This window comes from Zalophus californianus, chromosome 14, assembly GCF_009762305.2.
Source record: "Zalophus californianus isolate mZalCal1 chromosome 14, mZalCal1.pri.v2, whole genome shotgun sequence".
Classification (NCBI taxonomy): Eukaryota; Metazoa; Chordata; class Mammalia; order Carnivora; family Otariidae; genus Zalophus; species Zalophus californianus.
In genome coordinates this window covers 643,646-668,629 of record NC_045608.1, presented here as the reverse complement: position 1 = coordinate 668,629, position 24,984 = coordinate 643,646, and the positions used below count along the sequence as shown (strand labels likewise).

At 62.4% G+C, this 24,984-nt stretch overlaps 1 protein-coding gene across 18 annotated transcripts in view; it reads left to right on the top strand.

Moving 5' to 3' along the window:
* The window catches only part of FBRSL1 (fibrosin like 1), an 82,700-nt gene that overhangs the window by 1,464 nt on the left and 56,252 nt on the right, over positions 1-24,984 (top strand). For 17 of the 18 annotated variants that reach the window (XM_027576253.2, XM_027576256.2, XM_027576252.2 and 14 more), the window contains exon 2: positions 14,491-14,691. In XM_027576253.2, the coding sequence (XP_027432054.2) occupies positions 14,491-14,691 (201 nt within the window). Of the gene's footprint in view, positions 1-14,490; positions 14,692-15,563; positions 18,160-24,984 lie in introns of those variants that run through there. The other variant, XM_035724025.1, reaches the window with a different exon arrangement.

Below are 24,984 nucleotides of genomic sequence, written 5' to 3'. Positions count from 1 at the left end.
AGTGGTTACTCCAGCCACCTTCCAGATGTGCACCTGCCCCACCAGGTGGGCACAAAACAAGACCGACTGTGGTCTCCAAGGCGCTGCATGCTAGCCTCTCGTGCCAGCACACTGGCCCCTCTGAGGTTTTCTGCTGTCCCCTCGGCCGAGGTGGTTCGGAGCCTTCGTGTCTCGGCACAGACACTACTCAGGCCTCCCCAGTAACCTTCCGAAGCGGCACCCCTTCTTTCCCACCCGCACCCCACCCATCTCCCCCTTCCCTCCCTGTCCCTGACCACTCTCTGAAGCCGTCTAGAGATTGGCTCTCTCCCCACCAGAACTTGGAAGCTGGAAGAGAGCAGGCACCATGTCTGCCTTGTGTGCTCTCTGTGAGGTCCCCATGCCCCATATACATGTTTGTGGAGGGAACAGATGGGAGGAGAAACTGCTGTTGAGGAAGGTTGTGCCAGAACTCACTGCACCCCTGCTGAAACGAGCCCGCAGCAGCCTCGGCCACACCCCTCCGTCAGTGGGGATACTCAGTGCAGCCTTGGGTGTGGGGGCTTCTGCAGACTCTGAGCAGCCCCGGTCAGGCCATAGTGAGACTGAGTCCGCTGTCTTCGTGGTGTTCACCCAGCCACGTCACCATGCACCTTTTTCTGCCCTACTGAGCCAGGGAGGGACCCGCCTGCCTTGGAAAGTACGGGGCTTCTGCACAAGTCATAACTTCTAGATTGGTTCTCTTGTTTGGGCTCCTTTTTCACTAAAGTGTAATGGTTTTCCCCAGAGCTCAGATAACTCGTCAGGACGCTGAATGAAGCACACAGTGAACATGGACCTGACCAGGCAGGCTTCTGAGTCCTGTTGTCCTCAGACTCTGCTGTACAGATGGGGACACTGAGGCCCAGTGCCATGAACATCAAGCCTCCCCTCCCCCACCAGTGTCAGAGCTTTGCCAGGGCTGCCGTGGCACGGGGATGTGAGCTGCTGTCACCCCCGGGGCATAACACCCAAATGTCAGGTGTAGACTTGGCTCAGGAGGTTTGAGAGTGCCAGTGTCCAAGAGTCCTCCTTACCCTTGTCCTGAGGGTGCAGCCTCATGTGCATGCCCCAGGCAGGTCCCTGACCCCACCTTTCCAGCACCTCCCTGTGCACCTGTGTTTGCCCCGAAGGGAGAAGAAGTCCCTGCCTCGGGTGGCTGAGAGGATCACAGGCCACTTCTGTGAAATGCTGGGGACACATGTATGGGGCAGTGGTGGTGTTGGCTGAGGAGAGGGCTCCCAGGTCTGGCCAGGTTCACAGTGTGTCCAAGGCCCTGGGCGTGGAGTTGGACGCGGCTAGAGCTTGCCGTCTGAGCTGAGGGGGTGCAGAGGCCGTGGGCCGAGCAGGGGTTGCACATCTGAGCCCTGGTCCTCCATCAGCTTTCTGACTCTGTTCAACAGGGTGGGAACAGTGAGCAGCTGGCAGCGGCACAGGGGTCTTACGGTGTGGTGAGGTGACAGGGGCTGCCTCTCCTCTGCTCTCACTGACCAGGAACACTGGGGACACAGGTGGGTGTTTCTTGCTGTCCTGGTTCCTGTGACATCTCTGTCTCCAGAGGTGATGGCAAGGCCCTTGGGGGACAGACCAGGGCAGAACTGAGGTCCTCCTGACCCTTCCTCCCTAATGGCAAAGGGAACTATGGCCGCAGGTCAGGTTGTGCCAGCCCCTGGGTCTCCTGGGAGGTCCACTTTGCGGGCAGAGCCTGGATGAGGCCAGCAGACCTACTGTGCGCCTTCCAGCCCTTCCATCAGGGGTGCCTGCACGCCTGGGCCCCAGCACTTCGCCTTCATGCTCTGTCTGTGCGCTGCCTACCTCTCGAGAGGCACACGTGCCACGAGTACCCAGTGGAAACCACCCTTCTGGTTTGGCATCTGTGTGGTTCTTTGCTAATTTGCTTCAAAACAGCAAGACACTTTAAGCTGGCTCAAAGATCAGTATCAGTGAAAAGGTATATCCCGAAAAAATGTTCAGTTCCAGCCGTGATCTCCTGCAGTAACTACTGTAGCCAGCTTCTGGCCTTTTCAGAGTATGTTCTGCAGCTAGAACCACACAGGCGTATAGTCTTGTATTCCTCCTTTTTTTGTTGAAAGAAAGGGTTACATACCACCTCTGAACGTTTGTCTAGGAGGCATGTATCCAGGAGTAAAAGATGAAAAGGAAAACACCCAAAGTTTTAGCTGTGGTAACCGCTGACTTCCTGTCTGTAATTCTGTTTCCCACACCAATTACTGCACGTTAGCTGTGATAATTCATGAAACGGACACCTAAACCCAGACGCGACCTGCTGCACACAGCTGGGCTTGAGAAACCCTGCCCTGGCCTCCCAGTGGCCACATCAGCAGGTGAATGGCTGTGTGGGCTGGTGGTCCTGGCCTGGCTGCCCAGCTCCCAGCTTCGGGTGATGTCAGGGGCGTGCTGTGCATTTCTGCTGGAAATGACCAAGTTCTCCCCAGTCTTAGGACGCTGGGGCTGGGGCCGTGGGCCTCGAGGCACACAGTGGAGGCTGGCTGAGTCCTGATGGGTGGTGGCCCTGTAGGGAGGTCAGAACTCCCTCGGGCCCATGCAGGGGGCTCGGTGGTAGTGATTTCTCTGCAAGCTGGTGTTCAGTGTCCCCCCCGGGCAAGGGGCACATGATCATGCTAGGTCTGGTTGCTAAGGGTCAGGAGTGTGGGGGCCCAGGAAGCGCATGGGCAGCATGGCCATGGGGGCACCCCTGTGGCAGGCCACAGCCCTCCTCCCCTCTGCCCCCACTCTGAGTTTCTAGACAGTCTCAAATCCACAGCAGGTTGCGTGCGTGTGGTAGGTCCATGTCCCAGGTGTGTGTGCACATGGGTACACACGTGTGTGTACTCTGTCCTTGCTGGGGTACATGTGTAAACTCTGTCTGTGCTCCAGACCCCATCCGGGGCCGCAGCTCTGTGGCCTGGACGGAGCAGAGGACAGGCCTACATGTGACCCCTTGGTCACACACGGTGAAACCCCATTCTGTAGCTCAAGGATAGGGCCTCATGTCCTCTATCCGTTGTCCTGGGTCCACTGCAGGACAGTCACCCCCGACACACACACACCAGAGCAGGCAGCCAAACGCTCATGAGTTCATAGAACTGGCCTCTGTCCCCAGCACCCCCTTAGCTTCTTGGGCCTGTCACTGGTCTAAACTTGCAATTCAGTAAACTTGCTCTGCTGTGGCCCCCTTCATGCCCCACTGCAGCCCCTCACTCCTGTAGCTCCAGCCACATCTAGCCCCCCTCTCCAACACCCCTGTCAGAGAGTCCTCAGACATGCACATGGGCACACTTCTGGCCCTTGCTAACTGCTCTGTCCCCTGCCTGGAAGATTCTTTCCCCAAGTGTCAGGATGACTCAGTGGTCACATAGCCCCCTTCCCTGGCAGGGAGCCTTCACCCCTGTGCCACCACTGACCCATTCCGGCTTTGTCTCTGTTCCTTGCCCCTCCCATGAGGACTCCAGCAGTGTCAGTGTCCTTGTGGACATCTCCCTACCCAGAACCTCCTTGTGCACGTGCTTGTTTCCAGGGAAGAGCTCCCAGATCTGGGGCTGGGTGACTGGTGCTCTGCGGTGGTGTGCTGTTCACTTTGATACATGGGGAGGCGGTTCTTGAGTTGTGGCGCCAGGCCTCTTCCTGCTGAGGGTCTACACCGTCGCCCACTGGTCTGCCTCATGCCTCGGTCACTCTGCTTTCTGCTTGGCTGCCGCAGCGCTCGTGCCTGGGCACAAGCAAGTTCCCTTGTCAGTTCTGACACCTGCCCAGTGGAGTCTCCAAGGTTTCTCATTGGCCACTGTGGCGTCTGCCGAGAACATAGCGTTGTCACTGCTCATCTCCTTTCCTGTCTTGTGGCCTCTGTCAACACCTCTACCCCATCCTTTCCGGTGGGCCTCTCCTGCTTCCCCCTGACTCAGCACGGCTGTGTGCGATCTTTCACGTGGACGTGGTGTCCCGCCTGGGAAGCGCCTGGACTGGCACCAGAAGTGAGCGGTGAGCCTGACTCGCACCCCTTGTGACGATCGTCATCCTTCTCTGGACCTGGTGACATCCCTGAATTCCAGGCCATGTCGGCAGTCTTGTGTCAGGTTGCTTTGCTGGTATTTCAGTTGGGTGTTTAGCACTATATTCTTACATAAAATTAGTCTGAGATTTTCTTGTGTCTGCTGCGTCTTTTCTTGTGCCCTGGAACAGTCCGAATGGCATAGGAATCGTCAGCTCCTCTCCACACTTGGGGTCCCAGTGTTCCAGCCTCCTTTGCTGATGACCACTTAGAGACCTAAGTCAGCTCCGTTTGTGGTGGGGGGGCAGGTATTGAGTAAGGGATCCGTGGGACCAGCTTGCTGGAAACGGGGTCAGCAGGGTGCTCCTCACCCCCCCACCCCACCCTGGAGCAGGCTGGCCTGGGACACTTGCTGCCAAGCAGGACTGCCTGTGAGCTGGCAGGTGGTGAGGCCTCAGGCCCTGTCCCCCTGCATCCTGTTCCGGTGGGAAGTGGCTGCCTTCTGGAGGAAGGACACTGGAGTCTGGATACCACCCCCACCGTGGGCTTGGGCATGTCATCCTCTCAGAGGCCAGAGCAGTAACAAGTGCACAGGGACTGGGCAGGACACCTGCTGGGGGCCACCGTGGTCCTGGCCCCGACTCCTGTGGTTCACATGCTCTGCATGTGGTTCACATGTTCTGCACGCAGCTCCCAGAGGTGGGGGCTGTGGGCAGCCCTGTCAGGGAAACGGGGAACCCAAGGCACCAGGCTTTTGCTCATTGCCGGGGTGGAAGAGTCATTGGTTGGTCCAGCTGTGGCCACGCCACCCAGGCCATGGTCACCTGCCCATGCTGTCTGCTGAGAGTCCCTAGGTACAGCCTCCTCCATGAGGCCTCCCAGGAGCCTGGGCAGCCAGACCATGTCCCAGGCAGAGCTTTCCAACACTGGGTTAGATAAACCAAGCCATGGCAGCCCCCTCTCACCTGGACTGTTGTTCGGGATGGTTGCCTCTTGTTTACTGGGGCCCAGGCAGTGGTTGCCACAGGGCAGGCCAGGCTCACATGTGGGGCTGTAGGCCTCTAGAAGTGACCGCTAAGGCAGCAGGGAGTGCTTGGACCCATTTTTCCCATCCTGACTCACTGAGCATTTATTGAGCACCAGCTGTGTGCCAGACTCTGTGTCAGCTGCTGGGGTGGCTCCAGACAGGACACAGACAGGTAACTTGACTGGCGGGTGCCTGAAGGGAGATTGGGGGCTCAGGAGGAGGCCGCATAGGCCAGGCAGGTGCTAGGGAGGTGCCGGCAGGGACTAGCCCAGTAGGATGGCAGGGCTCGGTGGGACCCCAGGAGGATGGCAGGGCTGGGTGGGACGTCCAGGTTCGGATGCCTGGAGAAGGCCGATGAGGTGGCTGGGCTGGGGCCCCAGGGGCACTGGAGGCGCTTTCTCCCTTGGGAGCCGGAATATGAAAGCCACGTGGAATTGAGTGCTTTGGGGACTCTGGGCAAACGTGGTATCTGGTTCCAGTTTCATGTGGAGATTGTTCTGGTGCCCCGGTTTGCCCGAGTAGCTAAAGAAAGAAAACTCGCCAACGAGTTACCAGCCTTATTCAGCTCCGCAGGACTGTGTGTACCAGGCTTCTGTTTGAAGCTGCATGTGGGGGAGAGCTGATTCCGGAACCTGGTACCCAGCCCAGTATGTACACCACCCCTGCTTGTCTTTCCAGTTGCAGTCCGTGTGTGTGCACATGTGTGGGGTGTGGGGGTGGGTGCATGTGTCTGTGTAGGGGAGGGATCCCCGGCAGAAAGGCCAGGCTGGCCTGGCGGGGCACATCCATGCCTCCCCCACCCACACCCGTCTGTCCAGCTTAGACTCCGCCTAGTGAGGCATCTCAGTGACCCCAGCTCTGCTTCTTCTTGGAGCAGCTGTTTGGGGTGGGCACTGCTCCCTGGACTCCACCCAGTGGCAGGCACGGGGCCACATAACAGGCCGACCAGACTGCAGGCGCCTCTGGGCCCCAGACAAGCTCTCTGCTGAGAGCAGGGTGTCAGCAGGTAGGTGTAGGGGGCAGAGCATACGTCTGCGCAGGACACATGAGTGGCCCTGTTGGAGGGCTGCCACTTGTACCCCTTTGTCAAGGTGGAGCGGGAGGCCCCAGCCCAGATGTGCAGCGATGCTGAAAGTCAGACCTAGAGCCCCCACAGGGACCCTCGCGATCTGCGATGACCCCCATCAGCTCTCCGACCTTACCCGTTGCAGCTTTCTCCTAATCCCCCACATGCTGGTCCTCAGACCTCGGCAGGCCTCTGGCTAATCCTCAGCCCATGCCGTTCCACATGCTGCATGGCTCACGCTCAGTACCTGGCTCCACCTGTAGCCCCATGGGGCTTTGTCAGGATTCACGTAGGCCTGTCACCTGGGTAAAGCCCGGGGCCCCTGTCTGTCACCTATGGAATGAACCTGCATTCTCCGTGAGGCGTGGCCCTGCCACCCCCTCACCTGGGGCCCCGGGCACTCCTGCCTCGGGGCCTTTGCACTTGCTGTGCTAGTCCCATCTTCCAGGAGCAAGTTCAGGATGTTTCCTCTGAGCCTCCCCTGCTCCTAGCCAGCTGAGGACAGTGAAGTGAGTGAGCCCAGTCCAGGTGCCTGGTTTAAATTCACTTCTCTTCCTCACTACCTGGCCCCAGGTATCCCTCTGCCTGCTCTGGGCCTCAGTTTCCTCATCTGGGAAGTGGGGGTGATGAGCTGAAAGTGCCTGCCACATGGTCCTGCCCCCCATCCCCATCCCCTCTCCAGTGTTCTTCTCTGAGCTAACCCTGAGGTTGGTTCTCTTTGTCCCCTACCCCAGGCAGGGGACATTTCAGCAACAGTGGCCCTGGCTTCTGGCCTCCCTTGGCGGCCCCCTCCGTGTGTGACAGCAGAGCAGCAGCTGAGCAGGTCCCAGAGACTGAGGGGGAGCTTGAAGGGCAGTGAGCCTGAGGCCAGCTCTGGCAGTCATGGGCAAGCACACAGAGCAGTCTGTATGTGGAGGGACTGGGAGGGGCTTGGGCAGAGACTGACCTCCAAACCCAGTTGCCAGGACCGCAGTTGTGAACGGGAAGATCCTAGTCGAGTGTGGATTAGAGGGCAGCCTGGGTGGTCAGCACAGGGTCACAGTGTGGGGTCGCAGCGCGGTGTGCATGCATGGACATGGGAGGATGTGTCCGTGGTGTGCAGACCTGGGCAGGGGGCCCAGAACGGGGCCTGGCTGCCTCTCTGCCTCAGGCTCCATGCCCACCATTCTCCTCCACCTTCATGCCTTTGTCCAGAGCTCCTGTCACCATCATCATCTGTCTGGTCCCAGGCCATGGGGTGGGAGGGTCTCTTCTGTTTCCAGGGGGCCTCCTCTGCCCCAACAACCACTCAGCACATGGTGGGGGCTGGATGGACATGGGAAGCAATGAGTGTCTTCACAGAGCCTGGGAAAGGGGGGTCCCCACTGGTGTACTGAGCACCGGGTGTGACAGAGGCTGTCCTGCTGCTGGGCTGACTCCCCAGCTCCTGGGTCTTTGACCATCTGCCCTCAAGCCCTGCTGGTCCTGCCAGGTGTTCCAGTGCAGAGAGCACACTGTGGGTGGGCACCCAGGAGCAGGGTTCTGGGAAGGAGTGCTGTGAGCTGGCAAGAGACCGACCCAGAGGGACCAAGGTGCACGGGGCAGGTTCCAGAAGGTTCTGGGGCAGCTAAGGGGTCAGTGAGCCCTTCAGGGGATGGTCCTTGAGGGCAGTGTTACCCTCGGGTAGCCACAGTCCTGGTGGATTGAGGGACCTCTCCAGCAGGATGCCGTAAATGAAGGAACAGCAGGTGGGCTGTAGGGGTGGGAAGTTGATGGGAAGCAGTATCTATCTGGTGTGGGTGTGAGCTAAGGAGCGGACAAGTCAGGGAGAACTCCTGTCCCAGCGTCATAGCTGGAGGGCGCAACTGGACATGGCTCTCATGCTAGGGCAGGGGCAGCTGGGTGGGGGCTGCCTGCAGGCACTGTCCAGGCCGGCTCTGAGTCCGTCTTTGACTCGGGAACGTGGTCAGCAGCAGGGCTCGGAGGTGCCCCAGGCCTTGCTATACCTGGATGCCGGGGCGCGGGGTGGGAAGTTGGGCCCAGCAGAGGGACCCTCTCGCCCCAGCCCTGCTGCCATCCTGGCCTCCAGCCGTGATGCTGCTGGCAGGGGTCTGTGATGGGGCGGTGCTGCTCTACACTCCACAGGCCCTCCTGTGCCTTCCCCGCATCCACGGAACCCTCTCAAGTCCCAAACAAGGGCAGTTGGCCGACTCGGGGGGTCGGGGGATGTGCCAGTTGCTGGTGGGCGCTGGACACACAGGCTGCCTCCCTTCTAGCTGCGGTGGGGAAGGAGGGTGATCCCTCCTGGGGAGAGGCCCCTCGACCACGTGGAAGGAGACGCCTGTGCACGAGCTCTCTGTCACCGGGGTTGGAGGGGGGTGGGTCATAGCACAGAAGGTAGGTAGGGTTTGGGGCTGGGGTTTTACTTGGTGGGGGCATGGTGTGAAGTTAGAGTGAAAACTTACAGGTGAAGGAGAGTGAGCCACATAGATAGCAGGGTGGTGGGGACAGCTGTGCCGAGAGCCTGGGGCGGATGTGTGCTGAAGGACTTCCAGGTTGGGGCTGACAGTCTGCCAGGTGAGCAACGGGTGGAATTTGGCCTGGGCGTCTGGAACAACGATGACTGTTGTCTGAGCCATGAGCCAGCAAGGTCTGCTGGGGGCCTCGAGGCCCAGAGGTTCTGGGAGACAGGCAGCCTCAGCCGTGCAGGGTGGGAAGGTAGGGACGTGGGGAGGTCAGGTGGGCCAGGCCTTCCACCCCATCAGAGTGCCAGTGCTTGGCAGTGAGGGGTAGATCCTGTGTGACGCTGGGGGCTCAGGCCCAGGTGCTGGGGGAGAGGCCCCAATGCAGTTCCCGGAGCGGAGGGGGCACCTACCTGGCTGGAGGGGTGTGGCCATGCCTGGGCCTGCAGGATCTGGGAGCCTGGAAAGGCCTTGTCCACGTCGGACCTAGCAGCCTCAGCCCTCAGTGAGAGAGAGTCTGGGTCTGGGTTTGCCAGTTCTAATTACTTTTCTCTCTGCACAGTTAGTTTACTGAAGTGCAGTTAGAGATCTTATTGGTACTGCATAGTAATAGCGTTCTAGGGGAGCTAAAAATAGCTCCATAAAATTGCTACAGGAAAATGTAACCATAGATTTCTGCAACGGGCAGATGCCCTTGTGGTCCAGGGAGGGTCCGGGGCTCGGCTGCTACTGGGGGTGCTGGGGGCTTCACTGTGGGACCGTTGCCTCATTGCCTCGGGCCTCAAGGGTCGTGGGCTGCAGCGCTTGGCCATGCCCCCTCTCTAGGGCCCCTGTGTGTGCAGGCACGCATGCTGGGGTGCGCCTAGCCACATCTGCTGCCCTGCCTGTGTGGGCTCACAGATGGGTCTGTGGGCAGACGGCAGCTCAAGGGTACAGCCGGGCCCTGGACTGCTGGATCTTGTCCCGGTTCACCGCAGACCATTGCTGCAGCCTCGGCAGGGCCCGCTTCCCTGTGGGCACACTCCAATTCTGTGGGCTCCTAGTGTGGCTCCACCAGCAGCATGCTAAACATCCTGCAAGTCAGACACCAGCCCACTGCTCGCTTTGGCCTCCCTCCCTGGGGGTCTGCCCCAAGGAACCCTCTACTGGGAGACCCACCCTGGCCCGTGGTAGGGCAGTCACTGCTGTTGCGGCTCCTCCCTCGCCCGGAGCGGTCAGCACAGCCTGGGCAGAGCTGCTGCCGCAGTCTACAGATAAGGAAACTGCACCTACCCAGAGGCCCCACGCTCCAGGCAGAGCCGCGACTGGGACCCAGGGCCAGCACCCCCACTGCAGGCTCAGTGGGGGCAGAACTGCGGTGGTGTGTGCCTCAGCTTGGGTGAGCCTCCAGAACTGGCCCGGGCTCACACGGGGTCAGCATAACAAGTGAAGGCCAGCCGCAGCCTTGGCGTGCTGGGAAAGGGCCAGCCAGACATATCCCAGCAATGCCTCATGGCAGGAATTGTTGAGTCCTGTGACCAAGAGCCCCTTGGGGGCACAGCATCGGGTCTCCTCCAGGAAGCCCAGGGATGCCTGGGGTCATTCTCAGGGCAGTAGCTGGGTGGGGATGGCTGCCTCTGGATCCCGGTGCACCAGGCCTCTTGCCCGCTTGAGCCAGGAGAAGGCCCATGGTGTCGTTATACCCTTCTGCTGGGCTGCGGCCAACTCGCTTCCCAGCTCCCCCCCTCTTCCAGATGCAAGAGCTCCTGCCCTGGGGCCAGGATGCTGCTGGGCTGAGTCCAGGCCAGAGGAAAGGCCCAGTCACTGATGTTTTAAGGGTTCTAACAATCTAGGTTTTTTGTTTGTTTAAAAAACAAACAAATATAACAGGTTTACAGAAAATGTGATGAACGATTTGTGGTTGATGCATACTTTGGGTGAAAGATGTGATTGCATGTGTCTGGAGAAGTGGCCTGGGGCTGCCCTGAGGCCCTTCTAGAACCCGCAGAGGGGCCAGGGCAGGGCCCAGAGGGAGGCCTTTGTAGAGCCCACTGCCTGGTCTGCGGCTGGCGGTTCACCACGCTTGCTGTGCGGTGTGTCTGCCCTTCCGTCCGTCCCCCCTGTTTTGTCTTGTTTTGACTACAAGTTCTCATTAGAAAGACGGATCCCAGCCCAGCCAGGTGTCCCAGAGGGGCAGGCTGTTCCCACAGGTTTCCTAGTTAGTATCTGCTTGTGCTTCTGATCATATACACTGCAGGCCAGCCCTGTTCTCATTCCAGGGCTCAGATATGGGACTTCAGAGGCTGTCCACCAGGCTAGAAACTGTTTCCGTGATTTTACCTGATCGGAAGGTCCTCAGAACCAGTGGCTCTCTCTGTGAAAGTGGGGCTCACCCCACAGTGGCTCAGGAGGTCCGTGTGTGGAGTCACGGAGTGCAGGATGCTGGCTTCTTGCAGAAGGAGGTGGCCCGCGGGCGTCTGAGGAGAGAGGACTGGCTGCTTTCTGTGGCAGTATGAAGGTCTAGGTGGCCCATGGGGGCTGCATGGTGTGTACGCCCCAGGCCACTTCTCCAGACACATCCAGTCACATCTTTCACCCAAAGTATGCATCCGTCATACTGATACAAAGGCCTCCCTCCAGGCCCTGCCCTGGCCCCTCTGCGGGTTCTGGAAGGGCCTCAGGGCAGCCCCAGGCCACCTCCAGCACCGGGTGCTGAGAAGCTGATGTTAGGGCTGTGGTGGGGCGGGGCCCAGGAGCCCACACAGTGTAGCTGCTGGACAGAGAGGGCCTGGCAGAGACACCCGTCCGGCTCTGGGACTCCAGCCCCGCCTCCTGCCCAGGCTGTGGAGGCCAGGGGTGGGTGCACACGTGGGAGTGTGAGCATTGCACATGTGCTTGCACGTGCGTGGTGGGGCGCCTCAAACTCCCACCTCCTCACCACGCCCACATGGGCTCCAAGTAGTGTCTGTACCTGCCCGTGGTGGGGCCAGTGTCCCCCAGGGACCCAAGGGTTTGGTTAGACATCATTTTGGGTACCTGTGAGGGTGTTTCTGGATGACTTTAGCATTTAAATCTGTGGAGTGAGAGGGGTGGGCCTTATCCAATCCCCTGAAGGCCTGAACAGAACGGAAAGCCAGACCCTCCCCTAAGGAGGTAAGCGCTCCTCCTACCTGGGCCCTTGAGCTGGGACCGAGGTTTTGTCCAGCCCTGGCAAGAACTGTACCCCTGCAGATCTTGGGGCATCTGGGCCCCACACTTGCGTAGCCAGCTCCTCAGAAGAAGGCCCTGTGTGTAGGCATCCTGCTGGTCTGTTTCTCTGGAAAGCCCTGGCTAGTCCACCCTTTACAGCATGTTGCTCTGGTTTTTCTCTGCAGGCCTCTGACCACAGTCTGCTGGGCCTACCCTCTGTACCATGATGCGGGGCTGGGACCAGGAAGGGACCCTGAGGGTAGGTGGTGAGGTGCTGCGGCCTGCAGTTGGGTGGCAGCATCCAGGGTGGAGAGGTAGGGACGGTGGGGGCCTCCGTGTTCTCTAGGGCCTGTGTGGGAGGACCAGCCTGTGAGCAGCAAGACTGGCCCTCAAGCAGGGCAGGAGGCCTGAAAGCAATGAGTTAAGAGTGACCGACTGTCTGTAAGGGGGTATGGCACTCGGGGTCCTGGGACCACTGGGCACCAGTACGTATCAAGTGCCCGCATGTGGAGAGTGGAGAATGAGCTGCGGTCTTCAGGACTTTCTCATCACTGGAGGGACCGCCTCGATTTCCTTCCGCAGGGAGGCTTGTGGCCCTGTGCTGACTAGTGGAGAGAGGGAAGGAAGGAGGGAGCATGGAGCTCCTGGCCCCCTCGGGCTGTTTGCACTTGCCGCTCCTCTGTGGGAGGCTCTAACCCTAGCCCCTTGCCTTGGGCTTCCCAGCTGGGGCTGCCATTGTGTCCGTTTGAGCCAGCTGCCTTCTGAGCTGGCGCGCCTGGGGCTGAGCCGGCCTGGTCAGTGTTTGCTGCCAGCTTTTGTGTACGCAAAGGTGGGAGACCCCGCGTCTGGAATCGACCTGAGACCCAGAGGCAGGGCAGGGGCTGGGAGGTCTTACAGTGAGCAGGGGTTCCATTGTCAGGGTGTGGGGGGAGCGGCCCCCTTGGACTGAGATGAGCCAGGGTTCTGAGGGGTTCATCTGACCGGGACTCCAGGAGTGGCCGCCGAAATGCCAGCAGCCTGTGGGTGTCCCTGGGGTCTGATATTCCAGAAGGCCAGCGTGGTCTGAGAAGTCAGGGTCCACGTGCTGCCATCACAGAAGCCTGTGGAGCTTCGGGCAGAGCCACGTGGCATGGGCCAAGCTGGCCATCATCTTCCAAGCTGAACAGCTTCAGCAAGGGAGGGTTCCCAGCCTTTCGGATGTCCCAGGGCAGGCGCCCCTGCCAGCCCAACCTCCCCTCTCCCTTCCCGCTGCCCCTCAGTGAGCCCTGGGGAGGGGGTGGGGATGCAGGGTGAACCCCCCCCCCCATGCAGGAGGATGCACACTCCAGCCCTTAGTGTCACATCAGAGGTGAGAGGCTTTGGTGGGGCTGTCCTCCGTCTTTGTGACTGTGGAGTGGGCCCCTCAGGAGAATCCTGGGAGTGTGGAGTGTCCAACCTGAGAGAGGAGGAGTCTGCTGCTGCCTGCAGCCGCACATGGCTGCTCCCAGCCCAGGCTGTGGGGTGGCACAGAGCAGGACAGTCGTGGGGGCTTCCGTGCCTGGAGGGGCAGCGCTAGTCCGGCCAGCCGTGTTGGTGCACCTCACTAGTTCTGGGGACTGTGGGCCCCTCACACGGACAGGAGGCGGCGTGTAGTGTGGTCGGAGGACCTCACCTGCCAAGTACAGCGTGTCCCCGTCTCCATCGCCAGGCCAGGGGACCACAACAGACTGGGAGCTGCCCAGGTGGACTGAGTCCTGGCTGGGGGGCCAGGTGCCCACCTGAGCACAGAGGCCAGCCCTGGAGAGGCTGCCACAGTCACCCCTCGGGTTCTTAAGAAGCACTTCCTGTGGGGCCGTGAGGGTATCACCTGGAATGTGGGGGAGCACCTCAGCCATGGGCATCACCTTCATTCAGGCCCTCCTCCCCTCCCTCTTGCGTGAATGCTTTCCCATTGCGTCCTTCCCTTTTCTTCAGCAGCCCTGTGGAGATGGTACCTCCCACCCTACCCCATGGACCCAGCACGAGGCTGGTGGGTGACACTACACCTGGTCACCACCAGTAAATGCAGGCTCTCCTGGGCTCTGGGCTCACTGGCAGGACCAGCTCTACATAGTAGGGGCTGTGTACGGTGCTGTGGGCACCCTTCTACTACGGTTGGCATCGGCACAGCAGGGCATGCTCAGTAAATCCCTGCTGGATATCAGTCCCCGCTTTGGGCCCAGGTGCAGCTGTGAGCAAAATGGGCACAGGTCCCTGTTTTAGGGAAGGGGTCCAGGGTCCCTGACATTCTGCATACCTGGCTGAGTCAAGGACTGGTATCCGGATGCCACGTTGCATGGAGCTGGGCAGATAAACCTATGGGTGGACCGGACCTGGGGACAGTGGTCAGCTGCTGTGGTGATGGCCCTCAACTCAGGAATCTGAGGGACAACCCTAGGAAGGCCAGCCAGTGCAGCACCTGCTCCATTTTGGGCCACGGATTGGGGGCCCCCGTGACCGGCTAGGGCCCCTTGGGAAACAGCCCCTGGTCCAGCTGTGTTTTCACATCACTCTCTGAGCCCCCCAGTCCTGACAGGCCCACCCAGATTCGTCTGACCGATCTGCCCATCTTCCTGAGGTGTGAGTCCGGCCTGAGAGCCCACTCGGGGGAGGGGGTGGTGCTTGGCGCTCCAGGTAGGTGCTGTCACATGCCCAGGGACCCGCCCTCAGAGCACGGCACGGTCTTCCATGGTGTCACTGAGGTCACTGCCAGTTAACCAGCTTTGTCCTTCCTCATTGACAGAAGGACATGGCCCTGAAGCCACATGAGCGGAAGGAGAAATGGGAACGTCGCCTTGCCAAGAAGCCCCGCGAGTCAGAAAACTGCCCGTCTGCAGAACCAAGTGAGAATGGGCGTCCCCTGGAGATCGTCAGTCCTGAGCAGGACCTGGAGCCTGCCTGCGACCGGGGGAAGAAGAAGGTCCCACTGCAGCCCACCAAGCAGGTGAGCACTGGGCCCTGCCCCACTCAGAGCCATGGGCTCTGTGCCCTCTCCCTTGGGTGCCCTCAGGGCCACACCAGCACCTGGACACCACCGTTGGCATCTGGGCCTGCCTGGCAACGTGCTCCATCGTTGTTGGGCGTGGGGTATGGGGCACATGTGGACTGGGGCCCGAGGCAGCTGCTCACCGTGAGCCCAGGTCCTGAGCAGACAGGAGACCTTCCCCCAGTGGGTCACACAGCCAGAGAGGCCAAGCTGGGAGCCCAGGGATTGGGGGTGGGGGAGTGTGTACTTGGGGCAGGAGGGTGCACCCGCTGATAGGCTGGCCCCGTTTCCCCATTGCGTCTGTCAGGCTCCGCCGACCACGGGGTGTCCAGGGTGTCTGTAATGCGTGGGGGCCAGGTTCAGCACTGGGTGTTCTCCATCTGCTAATCTTCTGTAGGATACAGCATATCTGTGAGGGGGGGTGTCACGTGACTTGTGGTCAGGGGCCCCGGTGCAGGGAGCAGCCCCGCCCAGGGGCCTCCCTCCACAGCAGCTGGGACACGGGCCCTTGGTGGGAGGGGCATCCTTGCTGTCACCAGAGCCCAGCTGGGGTAGGGTGGGGAGACTGGGACTGGGGGGCCCGCTCCCAGAGTGTGGGGCTCTATCCCAGGTGCCGGCTCAGCCCTGCAGCTGCTTTCCTCCTCAGGGACTCACTGGTTTGCGCCTTCTTTTCAGAGAGGGGTTCTTCTTGGTGTTTCTCACACTCCACTTTCAACTCCCTTGGGGATTGGGCTGCTGGTGAGGGGGCAGCATGTCTCAGGGGCCCGGGCTGGTTGGGGGGTCTGCAGGCACACCTGCCCAGGTGGACACGTGCTCTTTCTTCCATGCAGGTGTGCTCCCCAGAAGGGGGGCCGCTCCCAGCCAACCACTGGGACCAGAACGGCCCGGCCCAGCACCAGCAGCAGCTCCAGCCCAGCCAGCCCCAGGGGTCACTCCCAGCCCCGTGTCAGCGCTGCCAGCCCCGTCGGGCTCTCCCGGACCCCGGGCAGCCCTGCCAGCCCCAGCGGCCACTCCCGGGTCAGCGCAGCTGGCCCCAGCGGTCACTTCTGGGCCCAAGACAGCCCTGCCAGCCCCGGCGGTCACTTCTGGGCCCAGGTCAGCCCTGCCGGCCCCAGCGGCTGCTTCCAGCCCCAGAGCAGCACTGCCGGCCCCAGCAGTCACTCCTGGCTCAGCCTTGCCGGCCACGTTGGGCGCTCCTAGGCCCTAGGCAGCGCTGCCGGCGCCTGCGCTCCCTCCTGGCCCCGTGGCAGCGCTGCCGACCCCTGCGGTCCCTCCTGGCCCCGTGGCACCGCTGCCGACCCCTGCGCTCCCTCCTGGCCCCGTGCCACCTCTGCCGGCCGCTGCGCTCCCTCCTGGCCCTCTGGCACCGCTGCTGGCCCGTGCGGTCATGGGTGGCCCCCTGTCTCCGTGGCCAGCCCAGCAGGGCATCCTCAGGACAGCGGTGCCGGCCCCCACAGTCACTCCTCCTGCTGCGTCCACGCCGCCGACCCGCCAGCTCACTTTCAGGCCAGTGCTGCTGCCCCCGGCGTACTCTTTTAGCCCCTTGCCAGCCCCGGAGGTCCCTTCTGGGCCAGCCCAGCCACCCCCAGGGGTCACTGCTGGGCCTCAGTCAGCCCCAGCAATTAGTTGAAGCCCCAGAGCACCCTGGCCCCCCAAAACCTTCACTGCTGGGCCCTGGACAGCCGTGCCAACAGAAGCGGCCACTCCTGGGCCCAGAACAGCCTCACCCGCCCAAGCGGCCACTCCTGGGCCCAGAACAGCCCTGCCGACGAAAGCGGCCACTTCTGGGCCCCGAGCAGCCCTGCCAGCCCCTGCAATCCCTTCTGGGTCCCAGCCAGCCCTGCAAACCCCAGCCGTTACTCCCCATCCCTGAGCGCCCGTCGCTCCTGGGCCGGCCAGCCCCGCCCCGTCGGCCCCTCCTGGGGCCCCCGAGCCAGCCGCGGCGGTCACTGCTGGACCTGGTGCGGGCCCATCAGCCGCAGCTCTCACTCCTGGCACTGGGCCGTCCCTGCAGGCCCCTGAGGTCACGACGGACTCGATCTTCCACCCCTGCGGTAGCCCGCCAGGCCCCATCTGTGAGTCCTGGAGCCTGATGCCCATTTTCTAGGCCACCCTGGGTGTGGCTGTGCTGGGCAGATGTGCTGCCAGACTGGCCAGAGGCCTTCTCCAGACAGGCCGGGCTGTTTGCGGTTGGAAACTGAGGCTCAGCAGAGGCAGCCCCTGCAGGGCCGTTACCAGGCTGAGGCCCACCTGCACCAGGAAGAGAGGAGAGGACCCCCAGCATCTTCCCACCTCCCTGCCATGCCTGCCCCCATCGTGCCCGCTACTTTGGGATGTGCACGCTCCTAGGAGAGTGGACACGGCTGCCCCCAAGGGCTTGGGCTTATTGGAGGGGTTGCTCAGTGTCTCTCTGTGCCTCTGAAGTGCCCACATGTCCTTGTATGTCAGAGCCTGTGCATGCCCAGCCCGGGTGTGCGTACGTGTTGTGGGGGTGTGCCAGCGCAGGCCTCGCGCTCCTTGGGCCCTAACCCATTTGGCCAGTGTGCATTCCATGCCCCTAGGCATAATGTGGGCTCAGCTGGAGCCAGGCCACAGGTCCCGCTCACCTTCCCTCTGGTGAAGGGCGATGATGCATGTGCATCTCCAGGGTTCTGTGAATGCAGGGAGGGGACACGGGGGGCACTCAGGGCTGTCTGTGGCCAAGTAGGAGCTGCTGGTGACAGGAGGGTGTCCCTCCCCACCCCCCCAACTCTGCCTCCACCCCTGTGGCTAGGCACTGAAGTGGAGGCAGAGTTTCCCATCCCCCCCCAGCTCTGGACCAGGAGGGCCGGGGCCATTCTTGGAATGCCTCCTCCTGGCCTCCCACTCAGCCCGTGCAGCTTTCCAGCTGTTGGCACCCCAGCACGTTCCCTGTCGGGACAGACCTCACACTACAGGGCTTTTTCTGCCCTCCGCCCATCCCAGACCCGTGCTCAGGGGTTGCCTGTTCCTCACCCCAGATCCCTGGCTCAGGGCAGTCCCACACTGGTGCTCCTGGAGTCCTGGGCATAAGGCAAGAGCTCAGCTCTGACCCTCCAGAATTCGAGGGTCTCTGGGGAGGGGGCTGCAGCCCCTTCTGGACAGCCGCATCAGCTAGCTGGGGGTGCCCTGGCTGGGCTCCTGGCAGCCCTTTGTGTGCCTAGTGTCACTGAGCCGCGACGGCCACTCTAGTGCTGACCCTGTTCGTGGAGGCTTGGAGGTGCCCCCCCGCCCACACCATTTGCTCATGAGGACACTGGCCCTCTGGGGTCCCCACTGGCTGGGTGTGGGGGCCGCCCAATGCCCAGAGCAGGGCTTACGGGCATCTGGTCCTCACCCAGTGTCTCCCAGAAACGCGGGGCTTATTTTTCCGATTAAAGAAAATAAAAAGTGCCGTGCCATTATTTTTATGACAGCATCAGCGAGTGTGTGTCGTACGTGGAGTGATTTATTCCGACAAGTGGTTTTCTGCGCATCTGGACTTGCCGCCTGTTTGCTGCATTCCTGCCGAGCATCGGGAAAGCAGCCTGGGGAGGGGGCACCCAGGGAGGGGTGCACGGCCTGGACACGGCTCACCGTGCTGTGTGGTGTGCGTTCGGGGGGCCGCGCTCGCCATAGTCAGACCGTACTGCCGTGTCCCTTGAAGCCACTGCTCGGGAAGGGGCCTCTCTCTGGGTGCTGCAGGAGGCGCCTCTGAGACTTGTGACGGGCTCCAGGTGTGCCCACCGCCCCCTCCCTCCCCCTGACCTGAGGGCGGCAGTGCTGGGATCTCTGCCTTCTGGGTCCTGTGCAGGTGCGTGGGCCGGCCAGGCAGGTGTGGACTGGCGCAGCTGCTGCATTCCTAGGCCCTTCTGCTCTGGGAGCGTGGCCCTGGCACTTGAGTGCCTACGTGGGGGAGACAGAATTGACAGGTCAGCGGGAGAGGGTGGGAGACTGCAGCCTCCCCGTGCCGGGCCTACCCCTTCCCCCTCCAGAACGGCCCTATTGGGAGCGAGCCCCATGATGCCCTTGGGCCCCCGCTGTTCCTTGCCTGCTTCCTTGCCGAGCCATCTGAGCCCAGAGGGGTCCCCTGGGGCCACAGCTGGCCTTGGGTTCAAAGTGACAGGAGCCTGAGGGGAGGCACCGGCTGCTGTTGGGGGAGCGGGGGGGGGGGGGGGGGTGTGGCCAGACCACATGTGCCACGTCCTGGGGGCCGCTGCCGCCCTCATTGCCGTGAGGGGACAAGGGTCCTGTGTGGGCAGATCTTGGGGGTTTCTGAGAGCAGCTGGTAATGTGGGGTTTTTTTGTGGATTTGGAGATTTTGAAATGTTGGTGGCTCATTCCAACGTCATGAACCACCTTGCTGGCCAAAGGACACAGCTGTAGGGGCCCTGCATGGCCTGGGGGGTAGAGGTTTGGACCCTGGCAGCCTACGTGGCCCCAAGGTCAGAGGGGTGGGGTGTGACCCGCCCCGTCGTGGGGAGAATGGGGGCAGCCTGGCCTGAAGATTGGGGGTAGGTTGAGTCCTTGGGGGTGCTGTGGGTCTGAGGGGGGCCCAGGGTTGCTCCAGGGGACCCCCTGGATGGAGACAGGAGCCTGGGTGCAGTGCTCTGCTGGGGTCTCCCTTCAAGCCCTATCTCCCGCCCCGCGTAAGCACCCTGCTTCCACCTCCCCGTCTGCGGATGGGGCCCTGAGGAGGAGACCATGCCTGGTCCCTGCTAGGCCGGCGAGGAGCAAGGGCAGTGATGGTGGGTGTGGCTGTTTGCGGGGAGGAAGGGGATCCCTCAGGGTGCACCTGGTGGAAGGTGCGATATAGCCCTGGGAGGGGAGGGCCCTGAGCATGGGGACAGCCTAGGCGGGCCTCACCCAGCGCTCGTCTGGGACACCCCGTCCAGGATTCCTGGGAGGAGCCTGTCTGCGACGTGGACACGGCCGTGCGTGTGCGCGTCTGTGTGTGCTGCTGAGATGGCAGTGCTCTGCAAGCAGGCTCCCAGCTCGGGTGAACGCCAGGGCAGTCCTGACGAGTCCTGCCCTCTCACAAGGAAGCCCCAGGGCGGAGGAGCCCCTGGACTGGCCCACCGCTCGCTGACCGAGGATTTCGCCAGCACCTCTGTTACCAGGGGCTGCTCCGGGCACAGAAGAGGCATCCTGACCCATGTGGACCAGCCCTGCCCCGTGGAGCTGTGTTCTTGCAGACACTTGCTGAGTTAGAGGGGCCGGCGTGCATGCAGGCTACACCGTGGCTTAGCTGCGCAGAGAAACGGGCCAGCCCTCCTGGCCTGGCCAGAGGCTGCAGCAACCACCGTCCATCCACGCAGTTTGCCAGAACCAGGGGGCTTTAAGGAAAGCGGTGTCCATGTCCCACTGTCTGCTTTGCCTGGGGGATTTGGTAAGAAGCCGGCCCCAGGGCCGGGGTTCTGAGCCTGCAGATGGAGCTTAACAGCCGTGCTGTGTGATGGGCTTGTGCTGAGAGCCACACAGTTGTGAACATCTCATGGCCACGCTGAAATTCAAGAACCAGAAACAAAGCTAACATATAACCTTCTGTGTTCAGAGTGGTACCTGTGGGACATTTGTCCCTCTCCTTATGGCCAGTGGAAGGGAGGTGGGGTGTATCCTGCCCTTCTCCGTTCAGATCCGCCCGTTTACATGCTCCGTAACCATGCGGCTTCCAGCCTGTGGGGTGTGGAGGGTCCACAGTGACCTGTCTCCGTGAGTCTCTTCTTACACTCGGGGGCCTTGCTGGATGGCCCACTGCTCACGCTCAGCCAGCCTGCGGTTTGAATCCCCGCCACCGGCCCGCAAAGCTGGGCACGTCAGCCCAGAAGCTCCCCTCGGATGCCACAGCCTCCGTCACCGACCACGAACCAGCCGGGAGACGTCAGCTCTAAGCCTCCCCCGGCTGCCCAGGTGATGAGCCGGAAACAGGCAGCGCCTTTCCCTGCTCCCCACCCCCACACAAGGCCAGTCCTTGGCTTCCACCTTCTAAATGTCTCTCCAAATGAGATTTCATTAGAAAATAATTGAAAGGAAATGGCCATCAGAGTTCATCGTCCGCACTCAGAGTCACACCCCGGTGCTCGTGCTGGAGGAGGAGACAGGTCTGAGGCCGGGGACCGCCAGGGGCTGGAGAGGGTGGAAGGAAGGACGCAGACAAGACCGGGCGTGAATGAACCAGGAAACAGTGGAGAGCACGGGCAAGGCCTGAAGTTGTTTCTTTGAAAGCACCGGCAATGCAGAGCCCCGGCTGCACGGATGAGGGATAAATGTCCCCAGGGACCAGGGTGGGCCCGAGAGGGAGGAGGCTGCGCCGCAGGGGCCTAGATGCGCATGGGCAGGTGCCTGGGCAGGTGCCTGGGCAGGCGCGGCGAGTCGCCCGCCGAGGGGAATTGCACGGGCTGCTGGGAAAATACGGTCTGACCCCACAGACCGAGACGAAGCCGACGACCCGAATGGGCCCATATCTGTTGAGGAAATTAGCTCTGTGACGCGGATGTCTCCACGCCAGTCACCACGGTCTCACGGCCCTGCCAGAAGGCCAGCCTCCCGCCGCTCAGGCCCCCGGGGTTAGCACCAGCCTCGCCTGGAGCCCACTGGCCACACCCAGGAGGTAGTTTCACCCGACTGCCCCAACTGCCGGGGTGCTGGGTGGGCCAGTGTTCACGCCCAAGCAGCTCCGTTCCTGTGGCCTGTGCCCTTGCCCTCGACCCTTCCCTGGAAGGCGGTGGCGGTGGCAGTGGCTGACCTCCCGGGCTCTGCCCCCCTGCCGTCTGCAGGGAGCGAGGTTCCTCTACGGAGCCCATTGGACCATGTCTTCCCCCTCTGCCCTCAGTAGAGCCCTGATTCCTGGTGACCTGAGTCCCTGTCCTGCCCTGACGTGCCTTCCTTCTGGCTGACGACCCTCGGCTTCCCTCTCCAGGTGCCTCGCGCCCCGTGCAGCTGTGTGCGCTCAACGGCCAGGCCGCGTGACCCTGGGCCTGGCAGAGGCAGGTGCTGGGGGAGGCGGGTGGGGGTCGTGGCACAGCTCCGGAGGCTGGCCCCACGGTGGCCGTCGGTGCTGCTCACCACACCGGTGCACAGCAGTGTCCACCAGTACTGGGCGTCCTGGCAGGGGCCTCTGGCTCTGGCCTGCTGTGTGGCCTTGGGCGTCTGACTCGGCCCCTCAGGGCCTGCTTTTCCCGCTGTGAGTGGGGTCCTGTCGCTCCTCCCTCAGGCTTGTGGGTGAGCGCGTGAACTGAGTGCAGTCTCCGAGCGGCGGCTCCTGCTTGCACACATGCTTGCCCCTCCCCGGCTCCTTCCCACACCAGGTTGCAGCTCCGGGGCGGCGCATGGGGCTTCCAGGGTCGCGCTGCTGTCCGCCCTGGCTGGGCTGGGCCGGGCACTCTGGGGGCTCAGACCCCGCCTCCCCTCCCTTCAGGCCCGTTTCCTCGTCCGTCAGGCGGGGCGTCCGCACGCCTCTCAAACGGCTGTGCCCAGAGTGCGTGCTGCGTGCGTCTCCGCAGTTGTCACGGGACGGCCCTGGTTCTCCCACTCACAGAACGGTGTCTGGACCTCTCGGGCCCCCTCCCAGGCGGCTTCCCCAGCAGCAGGCTGGGTCTCGGGTGCTGGGGCACAGCAGGTGCCAGTGCTGAGCTCCCACCCCAGACGGGTGCTCGCTCACGGGAGCCGAGAGCCAGGCCCTGCAGGACCTGGGTGGCTTGAGCGCAGGCACCGTTGGGAGGGTGGAGAGCTGGGGTGCAGGGTGTCAGGCACCCACGGCCCCCCAGCCCCCCTGGACTGCCAGGTCCTCGCAGCCCCGCCTCAGAGGGAAGCACTCAGCATTCCGCACGAGCGTCCTGTCACTGCCCGTCTGGGCCCTGGGATGCAGCAGGGAACGAGACAGAAGACAGTCCCTACCTTCACGAAGCTTGCATTCCCGTGGGGAAGACAGGTGTGAAACCGTGGAGGGTTGTGGAGGTGCCCGCGGGCCTGCAAAGAGAGAAGGGGCTCTGTAGGTGGGGGGGGCGGCCGAGTGCCTGGCTCTCCGGGTGGGGGGCCTCCGGCCCAGGCGCCGCTGGGAGCTGGGAGCAGCGCAGGGCGTGAACTGTTGCGTGTCTTTAAGAACTTGTGCTGGCCGTGACAGGCAGCCGCCAAGCGGGAGGCTTCTGCAGGCACAAGGAGGTTCTGGGTGGCTTGAATCAGGTCCCCATCGACCGAGCCGGTGACGGAGGCTGGATGGAGCCCAGAGGGCCCCTCATCAGCCCACTCTGATACGATTCTGGGAGCTGGACACGGCGGCTCATCTTGTCCCTCTAGCAAGGGGGGCCACACCAAGCACAGACAGGGCTCACCCACAGCTTGTGTCCCCCAGAGCCTGCTGGCCACGCGTCTTCTCAGGCGGTGGCCTCAACAGCATCCCTCATGATCTGTGGCGCATCCTACGCATCTGTCCGTCTTCCATCATCCACCCATCGGCCCGTCCAAGTCTCCATGGAAGAGGAGGGAGCGGTGGGAGGGATGGCCAGCCTCGGAGAGCAGCAGTTTGTGCCTCGGTGCTGGGCTGTCCGTGGAGACATTCACACTGCCTGCGCCCCCTTCACTGCGCCGGGCCCTGTGCCGGGTCGTCAGGGACAGACACGCCAGACAGTGATCCTGCTTCACTTTCAGAGGGACACTCGGGGCCCCGGGGCCCTGGACGGTCCCTCACCCAGCCTGGTCGACGCAGGAGTGGACAGAGCATCGGGAAGGATTTCTGGAAGAAGCAGGGCCCAAGCTTATAACCCCAGTAGGTGTTAGCTAGCCCAGGGGAGTGGGGCCACCAGGATCTCCTCACAATTGGTTGCATTTGACCCCACGCGCAGCCCAAGAACTCCCGGCATGAGTCTGAGCAGGCTGCATGACCACACTTCACCAGTGGACGCTGCCATCAGTCGGGGGACGCCAGCCTGAAAACACCCAAGCTTAGCCATGACCCGTTTTTCACATTCTAAGAGGGGTGTTGAGCGCACACAACAGAGCCCAGAGGCTGTGCATGCGCCCTTGGGGGGAGGGGGGACTTTGTCTCATGCTCCTGCCTGCCCAGGTGTTTGTGCTGTCTGCATGAAGGCCCCCCGCCCCTGGGCTGGCCTTGCTCTGTGGCCTTGCCCAGGACCGGGGCTCCCTGAGGCAGCCTTAGCCAGGCTCACCCTCGGGAGGACCTCGTGCACAGGCCTCTGCCGGCCATGGGTTCAGACACTGGAGCAGTACTGTGCCATGTTCCCCGCTGCCATGTGCCGTGGGAGGGTGGTGGCGCACGTGCCCGGTGGGAGGGGGTGCAGCTTCTGCGGGGTCAGAAGGCCCCACTGAGCCCCAGGGAACCGGGTACCTGTTGCTGGTGGGAGGAGCAAGTGGTAGGGGATCCGGGGGGACAACCAGGCCTGGAGACACGCGAGGGGGCGTCCTGGGCCGAGCCGTAGGTTTACAGCCCTGACCTGGGACACTGAGGTCCAGGGAGCGAGGGGCATACCAGGCACGGGCAGTCCTGTCTGTCCGGGGGCACTGCTGGGTCCCACCTCCTGGGCCCTTCCTTGGCAGCATCCTCCGGACTGGCCACCCACTCCCCTCACCCCTAGCAACCCCCATCCCTGTGGCCTGATTGCCAAGTGGAACCACATGTTGCCTGCCTGGCCTCGTGCTTGGCAGTCGGCCCGGGAGGTAGACACTTCCTCCTGGGATGTGCAGTGGATCTTGGGCTGGAGGGCCCTGGGGGGGTGGGGGGCGGTCAGGGAAGGATGGATATTTGGGGTGGTGTCTTGGGAGGGGGTTCTTCATGGGCGAGTTGCCGCGGCCTTGCTGTTACTGCCAGAGAGCTCAGGACCCCGGGTTTTTCCCGGTACGCCCCAGTCTGAGAGTAGTGTCCCTGACCCCGTCGTCTGACGGCAGTGCCCTGTCATGCTGGTCTAAGGGGATTGTTCTCTCCCCCTTCTGGGAGCCGTGACCGGGCCCTGCCAGCTGGAGGGCAATGCCATGTTTGTACGTGCCCTCAGTCAGAGGGTGAAGCCCCAGCCCCAGCGGGGTGAGCGCGCGCTCTGGTGGCACACCACCTGCAGAGGCCGATTGCTCCGGGCTCGTTCGAGCCAGTTTTCAGATGGGCAGCCGAACCAGCTGTGGTGTGTTACACCGTAGAAGCTGCAGACGCTCCCTCCCCAGCGAGCCCGTCTTTCTCTGTGGTGCCATTCTCCACTCTTCCTGTTAGTCTTCGGACTCGCCACACACCTCTCAGAACCGTCACCTTCT